Consider the following 14,954-nt stretch of genomic DNA (forward strand, 5'->3'; position numbering starts at 1 on the left):
CCATATTTTCATTTACGTTTAGTGTTAAGGGAATATTTAAAAAAAAATATTCTCCTTCTCAACTCACTTACGTTATGCATACATATATATATATATATATATATGTAAAATAAATGCCTTTACAAGAAATGCTAAACGTTTGTATAAACAGAATTCAGCTCGTGAATGAAAAAAATTGTGTAAAAAAGTTATTTTTATAATGTAAAGAACAAAATTAATTTATTACATACTAATGCACATATGGCGTAAACTCCCACAGTGCACCGACCGGTAAACATAAATGTATATATATATATATATATTCAAACATTTGTTAGTAAAACAATGCTATTTATTTCATTATCCGTTGTATGTTTGCTTTGAAAGGAATACTTTTGATTAATTTATTTATTCAAGTTATTTAGCAGAAAACTATACGCGTTGTGTAAAACTATTTATTCTTGTTCACGTTTCATATTCATTTCGTAAGTTACTATCGTATCGTATCGTCTCAAAGAAACCTCAATGATTTTATAGCGCAGTGCATCAGTTTACTAAACTATTGTCCTTGAAAACATTAGGTAAACAAGTCCATCAGTTTACATATTCAATATTTAATTAATTCTTTAAGGCGTTAATTAAAATAATTTCCCTTAAAACTAAGTGAAAATTTCCATTCTTTAACACATTTATACATTTTCGCATACGTAAGTGAAATGCAATCAAATCGTTGTGAAATGCCGCAAATGGTAAATAATTTCAACTTGAATTTTCACACAAGTCAACGTAACAGGTGCACTGCAATGGTTTTCCACTTTCAGTATACGAGAATCAGAAATGTCCAGGAAAAAGACTCGAACTTATGCCCATTGGTGCAATTTGTCTCATTATCCGTCAATACGTCCGTCAATTTTCTCGCATATATTCAGAGGGACTAACATAGCGTTAAGTATTCGACTCTATATAAATTCAAAATTCATATACAGATTTATTTTATTTCATTTTTATTCACTCGCTTCATCGATGGTTAAGTCTTGTAAGTCTGGTGGTATTCGCCACTCTGATAGTCTTGCTGACCTAACGCCCAATTCCTATAAGCGATGAAAGAAGCAACCAAATAAGATATTGATCTACCAATCGTTTAGTCAGTAGGACAATTTAATAAAACTTTCGAAGATGATTTCATTGATTTTGCCAAATCGTCTTACTTCAGATCATTCAGGAATTTCGACTTATCAACATATGACTTTTTGCTTATATGTAGACGTACTAATGTACATATGAGAAAATAAGAAAAAATTTTAACAAGCATGCGATCTATGCTTCTGGCCGCCATTTAAATTATTCTCTTCTATTCTATTCGCGATCGAATCGGATCGGGGAGAGAGATTTGATAATGAAAATTTTTGAAATACATTCGCTATCCGTCTGTCCATCTGTCCGTCGGTGTAATATCTCTTTTAAGCATACCCCTGGCCGTAAAAATAAAAAAAAATCGACTTCAAATTTGGAGCAAAAATTCGATGTTTTTGCACGCAGATCGGTATTGAAAATGGGCCAAATCGGTCAAAGGACACATACAATACCACGTGAACTGAGAATACTTTTCAACACAGAGGGATGACTTTCTGTTCATTACTTATAAACTACAACCGATAAATGTACAAAAAAATTTGATCGCATATTCTATGTTGGCTGTTGTAGTATTTCTATAAGAATGGAAACACATCGGCAACGCCCTTAACTTAATATAATAATGTATAAAATTTTGCTTTTTTTTTTTTTTCATTAAGTTGATGTTCAAAAATCCCATAAAGTATATAAATACGTGTCCAGTTTCGAATTCGCAATTTATGTAAGTATTTGCGTCTGTCCGTTTGCCCAACTATACAGTATCTGTAGGAAACATTCTCCCGTTAGCGTAAAATGAAGTTATCGTCTACAAAGAATTTCGAAAGTATGTAAACTTTTCAAAAGGCCACGCCTGCAACGCTCATACGTCAATGCGATAAAAACGTTTATTTTGGAAATGGAAAAAAACCAGCTCCGCCCACTCCATAAAATAGATTTAGAATGACGTTAATGGGTATAAAAGATTCGGTTACAACCAAATATAATTTTCTCATTCGTTATTATTATTATTAATTTAGGCAGAGAAATATGTAAAATATAAGACCAAAGTCTTTTAATAAAGAGAATATTTTAGAGATAAAATATTGAATATTTTTATTCGTAAAACATAATCGATAGTTAAGAAATCTTGTAGCATTGTTCTAAAATAAGAGAGATAAACTTTTTACTTAACTATGTACATATATATATATACATATACATACACAGCTATAACAAACAAACAAATATGTACGTATACATATGTGAGTGCGTATGTATATAAATGCATATATTTGTATGTATGTATGTATGTATGTATATATATCTAATTGTTTTTATTTTTTTTTCGATATTTTTAAGATTGGTCTGATTACTGTAGCAATGGAGCGATAATCTATATATATATATATATAGTAAAGCTAAGCAGATTTTCAAACTAAGTTTATTGATTCTTATAAGAATTTTTGTTAAAGACATTTTTTAATTTAAAGAGTACGAGAGATAGAGCGAAAAAGTGATAGTGATAATATAGAGAATATTTTTCAAGTTTCAAAAATAATTGAATGAAAGTTTTTTCAATTAGTTTAATACTATAAATTAACTAATGCTAATTACATTAAACTGTTACAATTATTATTATCTAATAGCATTTTCTGAGGTATTTCAAGCGCAATATTTGAAGAAAATATTATTCTATTAGATAAATATAAGTAATAAATAATAAATAGTTGTTTATGAAGTTTTTTCAGTTTCAGTTGTTTTCTGTTTATCAGTGGCGTCCATGGCAGCAATGGCAGCTTCAGCTAGTTGTTGTGTGGCAGCATCATTCGATTTCAAGAAATATGTTATTAAATCAATTGGCATTGGAAATACAATGGTCGAATTTTTTTCTGCCGAGATGGCACTTAGTGTCTAAAAATAAATTATTGACAATTTATTCTCTTCTGTTTTTTTTTTTTTTTTTGGCGTGAAATATTCTTAATAGAATTACCTGTAAATAGCGTAATTGCAGTGCAGCCGGTGAAGCCCCTATTACTTCTGAAGCTTCGCGTAAAGCACGCGATGCTTTTTGCTCGCCCTCGGCAGCTATAACTTTAGCGCGAGCCTCTCGTGCTGCCTCAGCTTCAGCGGCCATGGCGCGCTGTAATTGCACCGGTAAACGTACGTCCTTACTTAAAAACGGCAAACAATAAATGAAGCCAATGAAACGAAACAGAAGGCGAAAAAAATATTGCATGAAAAAAAGTGAACAGATTTGCCAACGCTTGCCCACTATGTAAGGCCAAGTGTATAATACTGTGATTGATTGTGATTTTCCAAGTTTTTTTTTTTTTTTTTGTTTTTCTCTTTCTTCTTTACTTACATTTCAACACGTTCAACCTTAATACCCCAAGCATCGGTGGCCTCATCTAATTGCAGCTGAAAAATTTAAAAGAAAGGAAATTATTACGGGATTGTTCGAATTAAAACAATTAAAATATTTCATAAAATATTCTTAGAAAAAACAAAAATATCAAAAATTAATATTTTATTATTTTTTTTTTTTTTATCATTATTTAATTATGAACCGATAATGCTTCAAGTCAATATTTAGTACGAGTTACAAAAGTGATCTTCGAAAAAATTAAAATATAACAATTGTATAGTGGGCTTGGATTAGATTTTATAATACCCAGCATTAACTTGCATATATCTATAGGTATGAATGAGTTCTATATATGTTTTATATTTTTCGAAATATTTATAAATTGAAATTTTCTTTCTTTCTATACCCATCGGATAAGGGAAGGATAAGGGATATATTCATTTTGTGGAGGGATTTGCAACGCCCAGAAACAAAGTGCAGTGATTATATATCCTCGATCAGCGTCAAATTCTGAATCGATTTAAACATATCCGTTCATCCGTCTGTTTAATATTTCCCGTCCGCAGAAATGGACATCAATGACAACAAGTCTTTAAAAGTAATCTTAAGCGGTCAAAGGAGACGCTTACATGCCTAGGCAACAAAAAACTGTGAACACCAGTGCTTTCTGCGTTTTTTGCTCGTTACTCATAAAAACGCAACAGATACATCATGCAACTTTTCCACTTTTATTCTGAAAAAAGGAAACATCACCCCTGGGAACGGCCAGGCCAATGCCTTAAGGTATGGAAATTTAGTTTTTTTTTTTTTTTTTTTTAGGAAAATGATGATGGATATAAAAGATTCGGTCAGGACCGATTAACATTTTCGTACTTGTTTATTTTGTAAAAAGGTTCGACATAACTTTCATATTCTAAAAAAAAAAAAAAAAAAAAAAAAAAAAAATTATTTTTTTATTGATATTCTCTCCACATTGTCTGATAATACCGGACTGATACGCACTGGCACTTTTCTTCGCATCCAGAACTGTTCCGCAGTGACGTGTGCCGTTTTCAGCACATGCTATAACCGTTCCTTCATGCCCATAACATTAACTTGTCAAAATGTTTGTAGCGCCCAGAAGTACGTATATTCTTGATCATCATCATATTCTGAATCAATTTAAGAGTGTTCATCCGTCCGTCTGAGTAATGTGTATTGTAAACATTTACCTGGACGTAACAATAAAGCTATTGACTTCAAATTTGACAGAAATATTGGAAGTTCTTACTCGCAGATTGGTACTGAACATGGGCCAAATCGGTTGAAGCACACGCGCCACACTACGTTGTGAACTGAAAACGCCTCTGTTTTTCAATAGGAATAAAAAATTCTTCATGCATGTAAATTTAGCTCTTTACTTGTTTTGGTTTCTCTCTAAGGTGACGGCGATGGGTACAAAAGGACCGGTCACGAACAAATATAGTTTTCCTACTCGCCTTTCAAATTAAAATCCAAAAGTTATTATAAAGTTAAAGATTTCACGCTCTATAATATGGAATGGGCGAGGCTGCTTTTTCCTGTTTTTAAAATAAACGTTTCTTCTTCATATCTTCATTTTCGCTAACGGTAGAATCGCTACCACGGATACCACGAAGTTGGGTAAACGGATAGATGAATACACGAGCAGACGGATATATTGAGGTGTATTTCCAATCTGCAACTGGCCAAGGATTTGTCTACTTGACGGGATTGTGTTTGTGCGTTATAAAGGTATTGGAAAAATTAAATTTTAATGCGCTATAATGTTGGATAGGCGTGGTAAATTTCTTTCCACAGCATCAAATGCGTTCAAATTTTTGTTTATAAGTAATGAGCGAAAAATCAATTTTTTTTAATTCTTTTTTAAAAAACATAGGTTATCTCAGTTTACGTGATGCTGTGGGCTTGTTCGTAGATTGATTTGGCCCATTTTCAATACCAGCCTGTTGTGCAAGGACTTCCAATGTTTCTGCCAATGTTTTAAGTCGATAGGCCAAGCCGAAGGAATGTGTACAATAAACATTACACAGGTGGACAGACGGCCCACTTTCAACACCAGCCTGTGTGTAAGAACTTCCAACGTTTTTGCCAAATTTTAAATTGATAGCCTCATTCTTGCGGCCAGGAGAATGTTTACACCTGATGCTCCCTCCTGGGCGTTGCAAAAGTTTTGACAAAATAATTTTTATGCCCCTCATCCATCGATGATGGGTATAAAAATAAAGTAAATGGGAATAAATTACCCCAATTCGATTGAATGTCCTTCACTTAAAGTTAGTTAAAAGTCATAGCCAAAAACTTCGTCATATCGTAAGCCAAGCTTTAGCCAGCTCTTGCTTAGCATTTAGATTTTCGAATTTAGTTTTCCAAAATTTGAAATTCTTGTAAAGCGAAAAAATTAAATCGAAGCCAAGGCTACTCAGTTTCTTTCAGGTGTAAGTTAAGTTAAGAAAAATAGAAAATTTAGCTTAACTTTATTATAATCGACGCGACCGATTAGTTGAACGGATATCTCCGTAGGTATAGTGTCATTAAATATATAATCATTAAAGTTATTCAAATTACTACCGGAATTTTCTGGACTATATCGGACTGCAACGATTATAAACGATTACGATAAACATTCAAATCTACTTAAGGGCCGCAAAAAATGCAACAATTAAGCTGCGTTCGTTTTGGCGATTAAAAGTAAAACTTTCCCATCTATAAGGCTGGGATGATTTGCTTTTTAAGCAAAACAATCGGGGAAGTGAAACTCAAATGCTCAAAAGTGTGTGTGTCAAAGAGTGGAAAAATGACGGGAACAGAAAATCCATTGATAATGGAGGGCGAAAGAATATAAAAATAAACCAGAAAGCAGGGAGGCGAGTAGGATGTGACAACTCTTGTTCTAAATGGCACGACGGTTTCAAGCCTCAACTTAATCAAATAATTTATGAATAATGAGTGAAATATTTTGACAACAGCCACGAAAGCATCATAAAAATTCTTAATATAGAACATGCAATTAATGTATTTAAAATTTTTTCTTATTTGGTTTCTTTTTTTGTTTTTCTTTTCTTCTTTTTACCTGCATTGTGCCCGATATGGAAACACGTTCGCTTAAAATCTCATGCAAATGCCGCGTTCCCATTGTATTTCGTAGAGTTGTTTGTGCCAAGAGACGAGTTGAATGATGAGCATTTTCCACATTCGCTATGGAGACGGTTGCATTCGAAACACGATAATAGACCACAGCATCAACAGATACCGTAACGCTGTCCTTGGTTAAAACCTAACGAAATAATAAACACATACAGACAGACGGTGAGAAAACAACAGCGAATGCATATATATGTATATATATATATATAGAGTGATGTAATAAACTTAATTACATGCAGCCAGATAGACAATTAAATCTTCAGTAAATCTTCATTTTAATTTTTTTTTGTTGTTTTATTTTTTGTGTTTTTTTTTTCTCATTTTTTCTTCTTGAAATAGTAGAAGAGATTGCAAATTGAATTATGCTTTTTATGCTACTGCTCTTTTATACATCGATATGCCAGTCGGAGGAGAACAATTAATAAAATTTTGTTAAACATATTTCAATTTTTTCGTTAACTATATGGACATGTAGGTAGGTAGGTAGGTAGGTAGGTAGGTAGGTGTATGTAAAATTTATTGTTGTAATACCTCTTGTGGTGGTATATCATAAGTTCGGGTACGCAAATCAACACGAGCGTACGAATCTATGCAAGGCATTATAAAAAAGATGCCTAAAAAATTGTTGAAAAAAGAGAAAAAAATTTCAAAAAAAAAATTGATTATGAAAAATGGATTGTTTTACGAAATTACAAACCTGGACCTTTGGCGCCACCTTGCATTAGACGACCCAAGCGAAATATTACCGCTCGTTCATATTCTTGCACTACCTTGAATCAATTTTTGTTTTTTTTTTTTTTTTTAGTGTTAATCAAGATCATAATCGAAAATTTTGTTAATATGTATGATAAGGGCTTACCTTAAAGCATACGAATAGACTGAAGGGCAGTGTTAAAATGATTAACGCTATTGAAAGAAATATTAAAAGCGTTTCGCACGTTGAAGCCTTCTCCTGAATATCTTCCTCCACTAAAAAATCAGAAAAACAATCAAACATTTATTATTCGAATTTTTAATTTTTTTTTATTTTCAGTATTTAATAAACAATTACATTTTTATAGCCATTAAAATACCACTAAGACCAAGTATGATTTACTTGAATAAAATATAAATTTGATTGTGTCTGTCTACCAAGTTTGCATTACTGTGTAAAACTAGTAAAAGTTTTGCTTATGCAAATTGCATTTTATATATATAGATATTTATATATATAATACAATGAATGGATGAAGAAAAAGTTTTTAAAAAATTCCCTCTCTTACCTTCAAAATATATTTGAATTGCTTAAATGGTTAAATGGTTAAATGGTTAAATGTTTCAAATATTCGAACGATTTCGTGAGGCAAATAAACTTCAACTATTTTAACTTGAGTAAGTGTTGTTGAAGATTTTTTGCGGCTATAAACGCATAAAAATATTTTTGAATGAAAGCATTTGTACGGCAGTAAAGTCATTTAAGTGCGTGCAGATCTATTGAAGAAATTTTTAATATAATTTTTTGAAAGTTTTAGCCTTATCGTGTTCTCATAAATCCTATATAAATAAAGAAATATAAAGAAATATTCTAGTTAGCCACGATACACTATTAAATACCATAGGCCATATAATTATTCATATAATGACTTTTCAAAATTAAGAATTAGTTGGAAAATTGATCCGATCCATAGTCGAAAGGATAGGCTTACTGCCTGTAGTGTCAGCGCAAGAAAACAAGACGGACAGATGGATAGATAAATCTAAGATTGAAATTTAGAAAGTGATTCTGAATCGATGGATACTATGAAAGGTGGGTCTAGCTCGAGTCGTTTTCAGTGTTGCATACATCCGTATAAACTTAATATGACATTTTACCACAAGTGGCGCAGTATTAATAGCAAACGTATTTGAAAATACAAATTTTTATAATAATTTCCTTATTCACCTTTATGAAGCTACACAAAATTCAAATGCGATCCTTTAAATCTCCCCGAAAGAAGTCCTCCCAAATATTGTTCGTAAACAATCCGGAAAGTTATAATGCAAAAAAAAGTTCCCACTACGAATCCGTTAAAAGTTGAAACGCTTCAGCCACACTTTAAATTACTTTTATACCCATTGCCAAAAATAGAATTTGTCCTTCCCGCGTGTACCATGAAACATAGCCAATAAATGGATTGATCGATGCGTCTTAATCGGCTTCATTTTATCGATCTGTTCAGCTGTCTTCTAATCTATTTGCCCAATATATGGAGCCTCACCTTCACCTAGACCTTAATAATGAAATGTTAATATTTCGCATATGAATTATTAGCGAATATGATAAGCAAAATACTTTTTAGGTACTCATGGATCATTCAGGTATTGATTAATATTGTTACGGAAATCCCCAAATCCGAAGTTGATTCCAGTTAAATAATTTTCCCAAATAATAAATTCGCTAAAGAGGGGAGCTTTTAAGTACACTAGCACTAAGCACTAAGACCGCAACTTGCGAGTTTATTTAAAGTAGTTTTACGAAAAACTCTCGTTTCATATATGATTTAACGGTAAATCTTGTTACGCCGAGTCTTTAAGGCTCATTTCAACTTTGAGATTAAATTCTTTGCAAATTTGGATTTAGTCATGATGTCAAAATTGATTTCACTTTTCAAAATTCGTTTCCCTGATATGCGTAAGAGTCACAGAGACAAAAAGTAGTCCCTTATCTTGGACAGAAAGCACCTAATCGACTCAAAAATTTGCACGGAGAAAATGCGTTGAAGAACTATGGCACAACAATTTTAGAGCAGTAACCGCCATATCTCGTTCGATAATTTCTTTATGTGCTATATATTGAATCAAAGTTTATATAGAACTTGCACTAACCAATGAATTTTTTCTTATCTTTTAAAAGTTTTTCCTTTTTTCTATAGATCAAAATCAAAAAATTTAAAATATATATATATATGGCCTCTGCATAATATTTTATATTCACAAAATGAATTTCAACTATAAACAAAAACCATAACTTTTAATTATTCCCAAGATTCTCATAAGTGGGTGACCGTCACATTGTGGTGTGATTTGTTCAAAAAAAAAAAAAAAAAATCTTATGATAAGGGTAAAATCAGAAATTCAAAGTCGAATAGTTTTTAAATGGAATACACTTTTATGAAAAATAGCATTGTTTCGCAAAGCTTGTACTCAATTTTTTTATATCGTTTGAACACTTGGAAATGCCAGCGAGAAACTCCGTAAAATACACACTACTTGCATAGAAGTATATAAGGGACTTTACTTAGCCATATCCATCCAATCCATGGTCATTCACGTCCATACACCTCAAGCTTTAGTATTCGTATGAGTTCCGACACTTTCCTTGGCTCGGAACACTGTGCTAAGCTCAGACTTATGAAGTGTTTGCCAAACACGAATCGGCATGATCTCGATATCTGAGTTATCTACATTCTTCATAGGGTGCCTGAAGGAGCCAGCGACCGCCTGGTATGCTCCTCCTTCATAATTCCACTAACTTTTGTGCTATGCCGGGATTACTAAACAACTTTTTTCTTGCCTATAACCTTCGCTATGCTTCCATTGGCTTGTTGATCTTTGACTCTTGATATGTTGCAGAAATTCTCCACGCCCGTTACAGTTCTTCAGATTTGCTTTTTCGCTGAACTATTTGGTTCTACCGTTACCTTCGATACCATAAATTAGCTGCACCTTGCTATGCCGTGTTCGTTGAAGATTGGAAGGCACCCCAACCTTTAACCTTGATATTATTATATGCCCTTACAAGTTTTTTAGAGCAGTTTAACTGTCGGAGTGTATGCAAATCAATTCGAGCCTACATTGCTTTCTTAGATATTGAGAGGTACACACGCAAAATGTAGACCGACGCCAGTCATGGAATGCTCAAAATTGAATCGCGATTCGTTTACTTTTTTGTTTGATGTTGTTTGATTTGAAGAAATCTGCTGCCGAAACTTATGGTGAAGCTGGCCCATCATATCCCAATTCTCGGCTTGCTTTACGATTGGTGAATTTGGCTGAAGGACCAAAAACGTTCAAAAGAAGAGCCCAACAGTCGATGGATTAACTCTTTCTCGACGATGACATCCGACGGAAAAAATCCAAAAACGAAAAAAAATAGTTACCATACGACTACTGACTGACACCGCCAATCTAATCCGTTTCAACATCGATGTTTCATTGCTTGCCAGGCAAAAAAGATAATCGTTCTATGACATATTGCGTCTACTACGGTAATCCCAAGCGAAAGGCTCCAGGCGAGCCATCCACATCGATACCGAAGCGAAATATTCATGGCTATAAAATTTTCCTGTGGTAGCGGCAAGGTGTAGCGTATTATGAGCTGCTAAAACCGAGCACAGCTGTTGCTACAGATGTCTATCGACGTCAACTGGACAAACTGAGCGATGTGTTGGTGCAAAAAAGATCAACAATAGCGGTTAACAAACGCTAAGTCATCTTCTTGCATGACACCACTCGGCACACCTTGGAAGAGTTGTGAACGATGCATTGTTGCCGCTCGAACGGGAAATTCTGCCGCAGTCAGCGTACTCACCTAACATACCGGCTTCTGAGTAGCATTGGTTTAGATCGATGCAGCTTGGCTTGACTGCCATGCGGTTTCGAAATGCTGAAAAGGTGCGAAGTGTAAGATTGATAATTGGATCGCTGACATGGCGGTATCGCCATATTGCCAGGAAGATGGTCACATTTTGTAGAAAAGGATGGAAAATATTTTGATTTCTTATATTGTACCACTAAATGCCTCTTCGATAAGAAAATGATCACAATACATGCAAGAACTTATTATTTATATACATTTCCTATCGTGAGTGCTAAATAGTCAACATTCACACTTTGGAGAATGTAATGCACTACCAGAAAGACGCTTCAGAGACACCCTAGAGCATATATATATATATTCTTGATTATCATCAAATTCTAAATCGACTTAAGCATGTCTGGCTGTCAATCTGTCCGTCTATGTAATGCAGAAACATTTGGAAATTCTTGCACGCAAGTTAGTGTTGAAAATGAGCCAAATCGGTCGAACGACACACACGCAGTATCCCGTAAACTAAGAACACTTTCGGTTTGCGTATCTTTTGCTCTTTACTCATCAACTACACCATTTACACAATATAAATTTCCATAAAATTATTCTACAAAAATATTAAAAATCAGCCACGCCCACCACGCCCACCACGCCAATCTAATGAAATATGCAAATTTATTTTGTTTCCTTTTGTTTAATCTGTGATAGGATAACTGTGATGGGTATAAAAGATTCGATCGCAACCGCATATAGTATCCTTACTAGGTTTTTTTTTTTTTTGTGGGTTTGTTTGCAAGCAAAACAAACTCGCAGTCATTGATTAAGAATTTCTGTAAAATATATAATCTCAGCTTTTCATCTAGCTTATCTATGTCGAGTTTTATTGACACGGCTCTATACACAAGCAGCGCATAGCATTCATATTAGCCTTCTGTTCCAGTTTTTGTTAATGCGATAACGAACGAAAGGGAAATTAATGCATGTGAGACCAAACGTAGGGAAATTGCTGTTGAATCACACATTAATCAAGTTTATTTGCATTTGCAGAGATTTTTTTCCAAATCAATAAATTTACTGCACATAATGCTGGCAGAGTAAAAGTTGAGCACAAATATTAGTTTGGGGAAAAAGAAATCCATTATTTTTTTATGAACTTCAGGACTTTATTTAACATGCTTCGGATTGTCCGATTTGGGTCAAATATGCACCGTTTTGTTGTATGATTTTTTGCCATTTTAAAGGTAACTTCAAAATGCCTCTCTCATAGAAGTCCTGGTCTCTATATGCAAAAAACTCTAGTAGTCGATTTTCACAATCCTCCCTAGATTCCAATTTTTTATCACTAAAGATATTTTGCAATGCAAGAAAAAGATGATAATCGCTTGGTGCCAAGTCCGGATTGTATGGCGGATGCATTAAAACTTCCCAACCAAGCTCCCGAAGTTTCTGGCGACTCACTGTAGATGTGTGTGGCCTAGCGTTGTCCTGATGGAACACGACACCTCTCCTGTTGGCCAATTCTGGCCGGTTCTGGTCAATCGCTATCTTCAAACGGTCCAGTTGTTCACAGTAGAGATCAGAATTTAGCGTTCGGCCATATGGAAGCAACTCATAATAAGTAATCCCCTTCCAGTCCCCCCATCAAAAGCATAGCAAAACCTTCCTGGCCGTTTGAGGTGCTTCACCGCTCTTTGACCACGATCGTTTTCGCACAGGGTTATCGTATGTGATCCATTTCTCATCTCCAGTCACCATCCGTTTAAGAAATGGGTCTATCTCGTTCCGTTTGGCCAAGGCTTCGCAGCTGGAAATTCGATCCATCATGTTTTTTTCTGTTAATTGGTGTGGCACCCAAACATCGAGCTTCTTTTTGAATCCAGCTTTGTGTAAATGGTTTAAAACTGTTTTATGGTCGATTTTTAACTCTTGGGCGATGTTACGACTGCTAACATGCCGGTCAACTTCGATCATTTCTCCGATTTTATCGACATTTTCGACGACCGGCATGCGACTACCTGTGCGAGGTGCATCTTTAGCATCAAAAATTCCTGAACGGAATCTACGAAACCAAAATTGCACATAATTGGCTGTTACAGTATCGGGACCATAAACACCATTCACAATTTTAGCCGCCTGGCTTGCATTTTCGCCTTTGTCAAAGAAAAACTGTAAAATGTACCGAATTTTCTCTTTGTTCACTTCCATTTTTAACACGCTGTAACTCACAACTGAATGCACCAAACAAAAAACAGCAAAAGAATTTTTTTTACTGCGAAATGTCACCTTTCCAACGAGCATAAATATTAGAATCTATTTATCTACCGAAAAAATAATGGATTTCTTTTTCCCCAAACTAATATGAAAGTTTTATAAAAGTTGATTAAATATTTTATTAAGAGCAGAATGATTTAAACGTTCAAGCACTCGATCGCCAAACGCAGATGACTCGGTATATATATTGCGCTACGTAAATCCAAGCGTTTACCGAGGCAAAGTGATAGATTTAAGCATATCCGTCTGTCCGTCTGCCCGTCTGCCCGTCTGTCCGTCTATGAATGCAATTCACATGTTTCAATAATTGGAGTTTCATTGTTTTTCTATGACACACGTTACCGAAACATTTTGTCACAGTTATTTCGTGTGCTATAGTTCTGAGTTCAACATTTTATTTCGGTCCAAAAATGAATTTACTTTAGCACTTTTAATATTATTATAATTAATTCGCTTATTCATCATCAAACAGTCTACGCGCAATTACACAGTTTTGTTTCTTGGTTTAATGTCTTCATTTTGATGGCTGTAGTTTACTTAAAATATGAAAATTATTAGATCTGATAGTTGAACGAAGAATTGTCGATTTCCATAGAACAACTAGAAAAGCAAAATCGTTCCAAGACTTATTTCAATCAGAAATAAGTAGAACGATTGTACATTTTGCCATGAAATAGTTGTATGCTTGTGCGAGTTGCTAGACATAACTCTAGAATAAAGATTCCAAGTTAGACAAGTCGCTAAAATCGTCTCAGAACACAACAAAATGGTTTATTTCGTTCCTTATAAGATAGTAATAATAGTCATGCGGGAGCATATTTGCCAACAATTTTGGGGAAAAGCACGATAAGAAAAGAAAAAAAAAAATCGTACTTTTCGATTGCAATTTATTATCAGTTGTTATATCTTGCCCTTGAAATATGTTCTGTTATCATTTTACTTTGAGACATGCAGCTCCTATGTACTGCAATCCTCCAATCCATTTGAAAATCCCTTCATACCGCTGTGTACAGGATACTCTTTCTACCTATCACCGAAGGAAGCGGATAGTACAGTAGTACCTGTGATAAATACTCTTTCGCTAGGAAAAATGAAAAGCATTTGAAAGTGATTTAAACTTTTCAAAGGGCACGCCTACAACCGCGCATACGCCTATCCAGACCATCTTTGTTTACATTGATTTCTGCTTGTTACACAAAAAGTACGGCAGATATATGTAAAACATGTAAACCGCTTGTTCCGCTTTTATTCGGAAAATGGAAAAAATCAATCGCGCCAAATTAATCAACGGGAGTTCTCTTCTTCCTTTTTTGTTACTTTTTATTTCTACTCTTCCTTAGAATGACATTTGATGCGTATAAATGATTCGGTCACGATCGAATATAACAAATTTCTGATTTGTTAAGATTTGCGAGAGCATTTTCTATGAAATAATTTTTTTAGTTTTATACGCTCGTGTATCAAAAAAACAGAGAGAGCACAAATTGTTTAATAAAATTCGCCTTCAATTAA

The 14,954-nt window shown here is 34.1% G+C and overlaps 1 protein-coding gene across 2 annotated transcripts in view; it reads right to left on the bottom strand.

Moving 5' to 3' along the window:
- Window positions 1-2,498: 2,498 nt before the first annotated feature.
- LOC119645118 (band 7 protein AGAP004871-like) overlaps window positions 2,499-14,954 on the bottom strand; it is an 18,452-nt gene continuing 5,996 nt past the window's right edge. For both annotated transcript variants that reach the window (XM_038045046.1, XM_038045048.1), the window contains 7 exons: window positions 7,482-7,591; window positions 7,320-7,392; window positions 7,154-7,236; window positions 6,549-6,752; window positions 3,455-3,510; window positions 3,083-3,263; window positions 2,499-3,003 (listed from right to left, as the gene is read on the bottom strand). In XM_038045046.1, the coding sequence (XP_037900974.1) occupies window positions 2,824-3,003; window positions 3,083-3,263; window positions 3,455-3,510; window positions 6,549-6,752; window positions 7,154-7,236; window positions 7,320-7,392; window positions 7,482-7,591 (887 nt within the window). In that variant the 3' untranslated portion in view covers window positions 2,499-2,823. The remainder of the gene's footprint in view (window positions 3,004-3,082; window positions 3,264-3,454; window positions 3,511-6,548; window positions 6,753-7,153; window positions 7,237-7,319; window positions 7,393-7,481; window positions 7,592-14,954) is intronic.

This window comes from Glossina fuscipes, unplaced genomic scaffold, assembly GCF_014805625.2.
Source record: "Glossina fuscipes isolate IAEA_lab_2018 unplaced genomic scaffold, Yale_Gfus_2 1, whole genome shotgun sequence".
In the NCBI taxonomy this organism is placed as follows: Eukaryota; Metazoa; Arthropoda; class Insecta; order Diptera; family Glossinidae; genus Glossina; species Glossina fuscipes.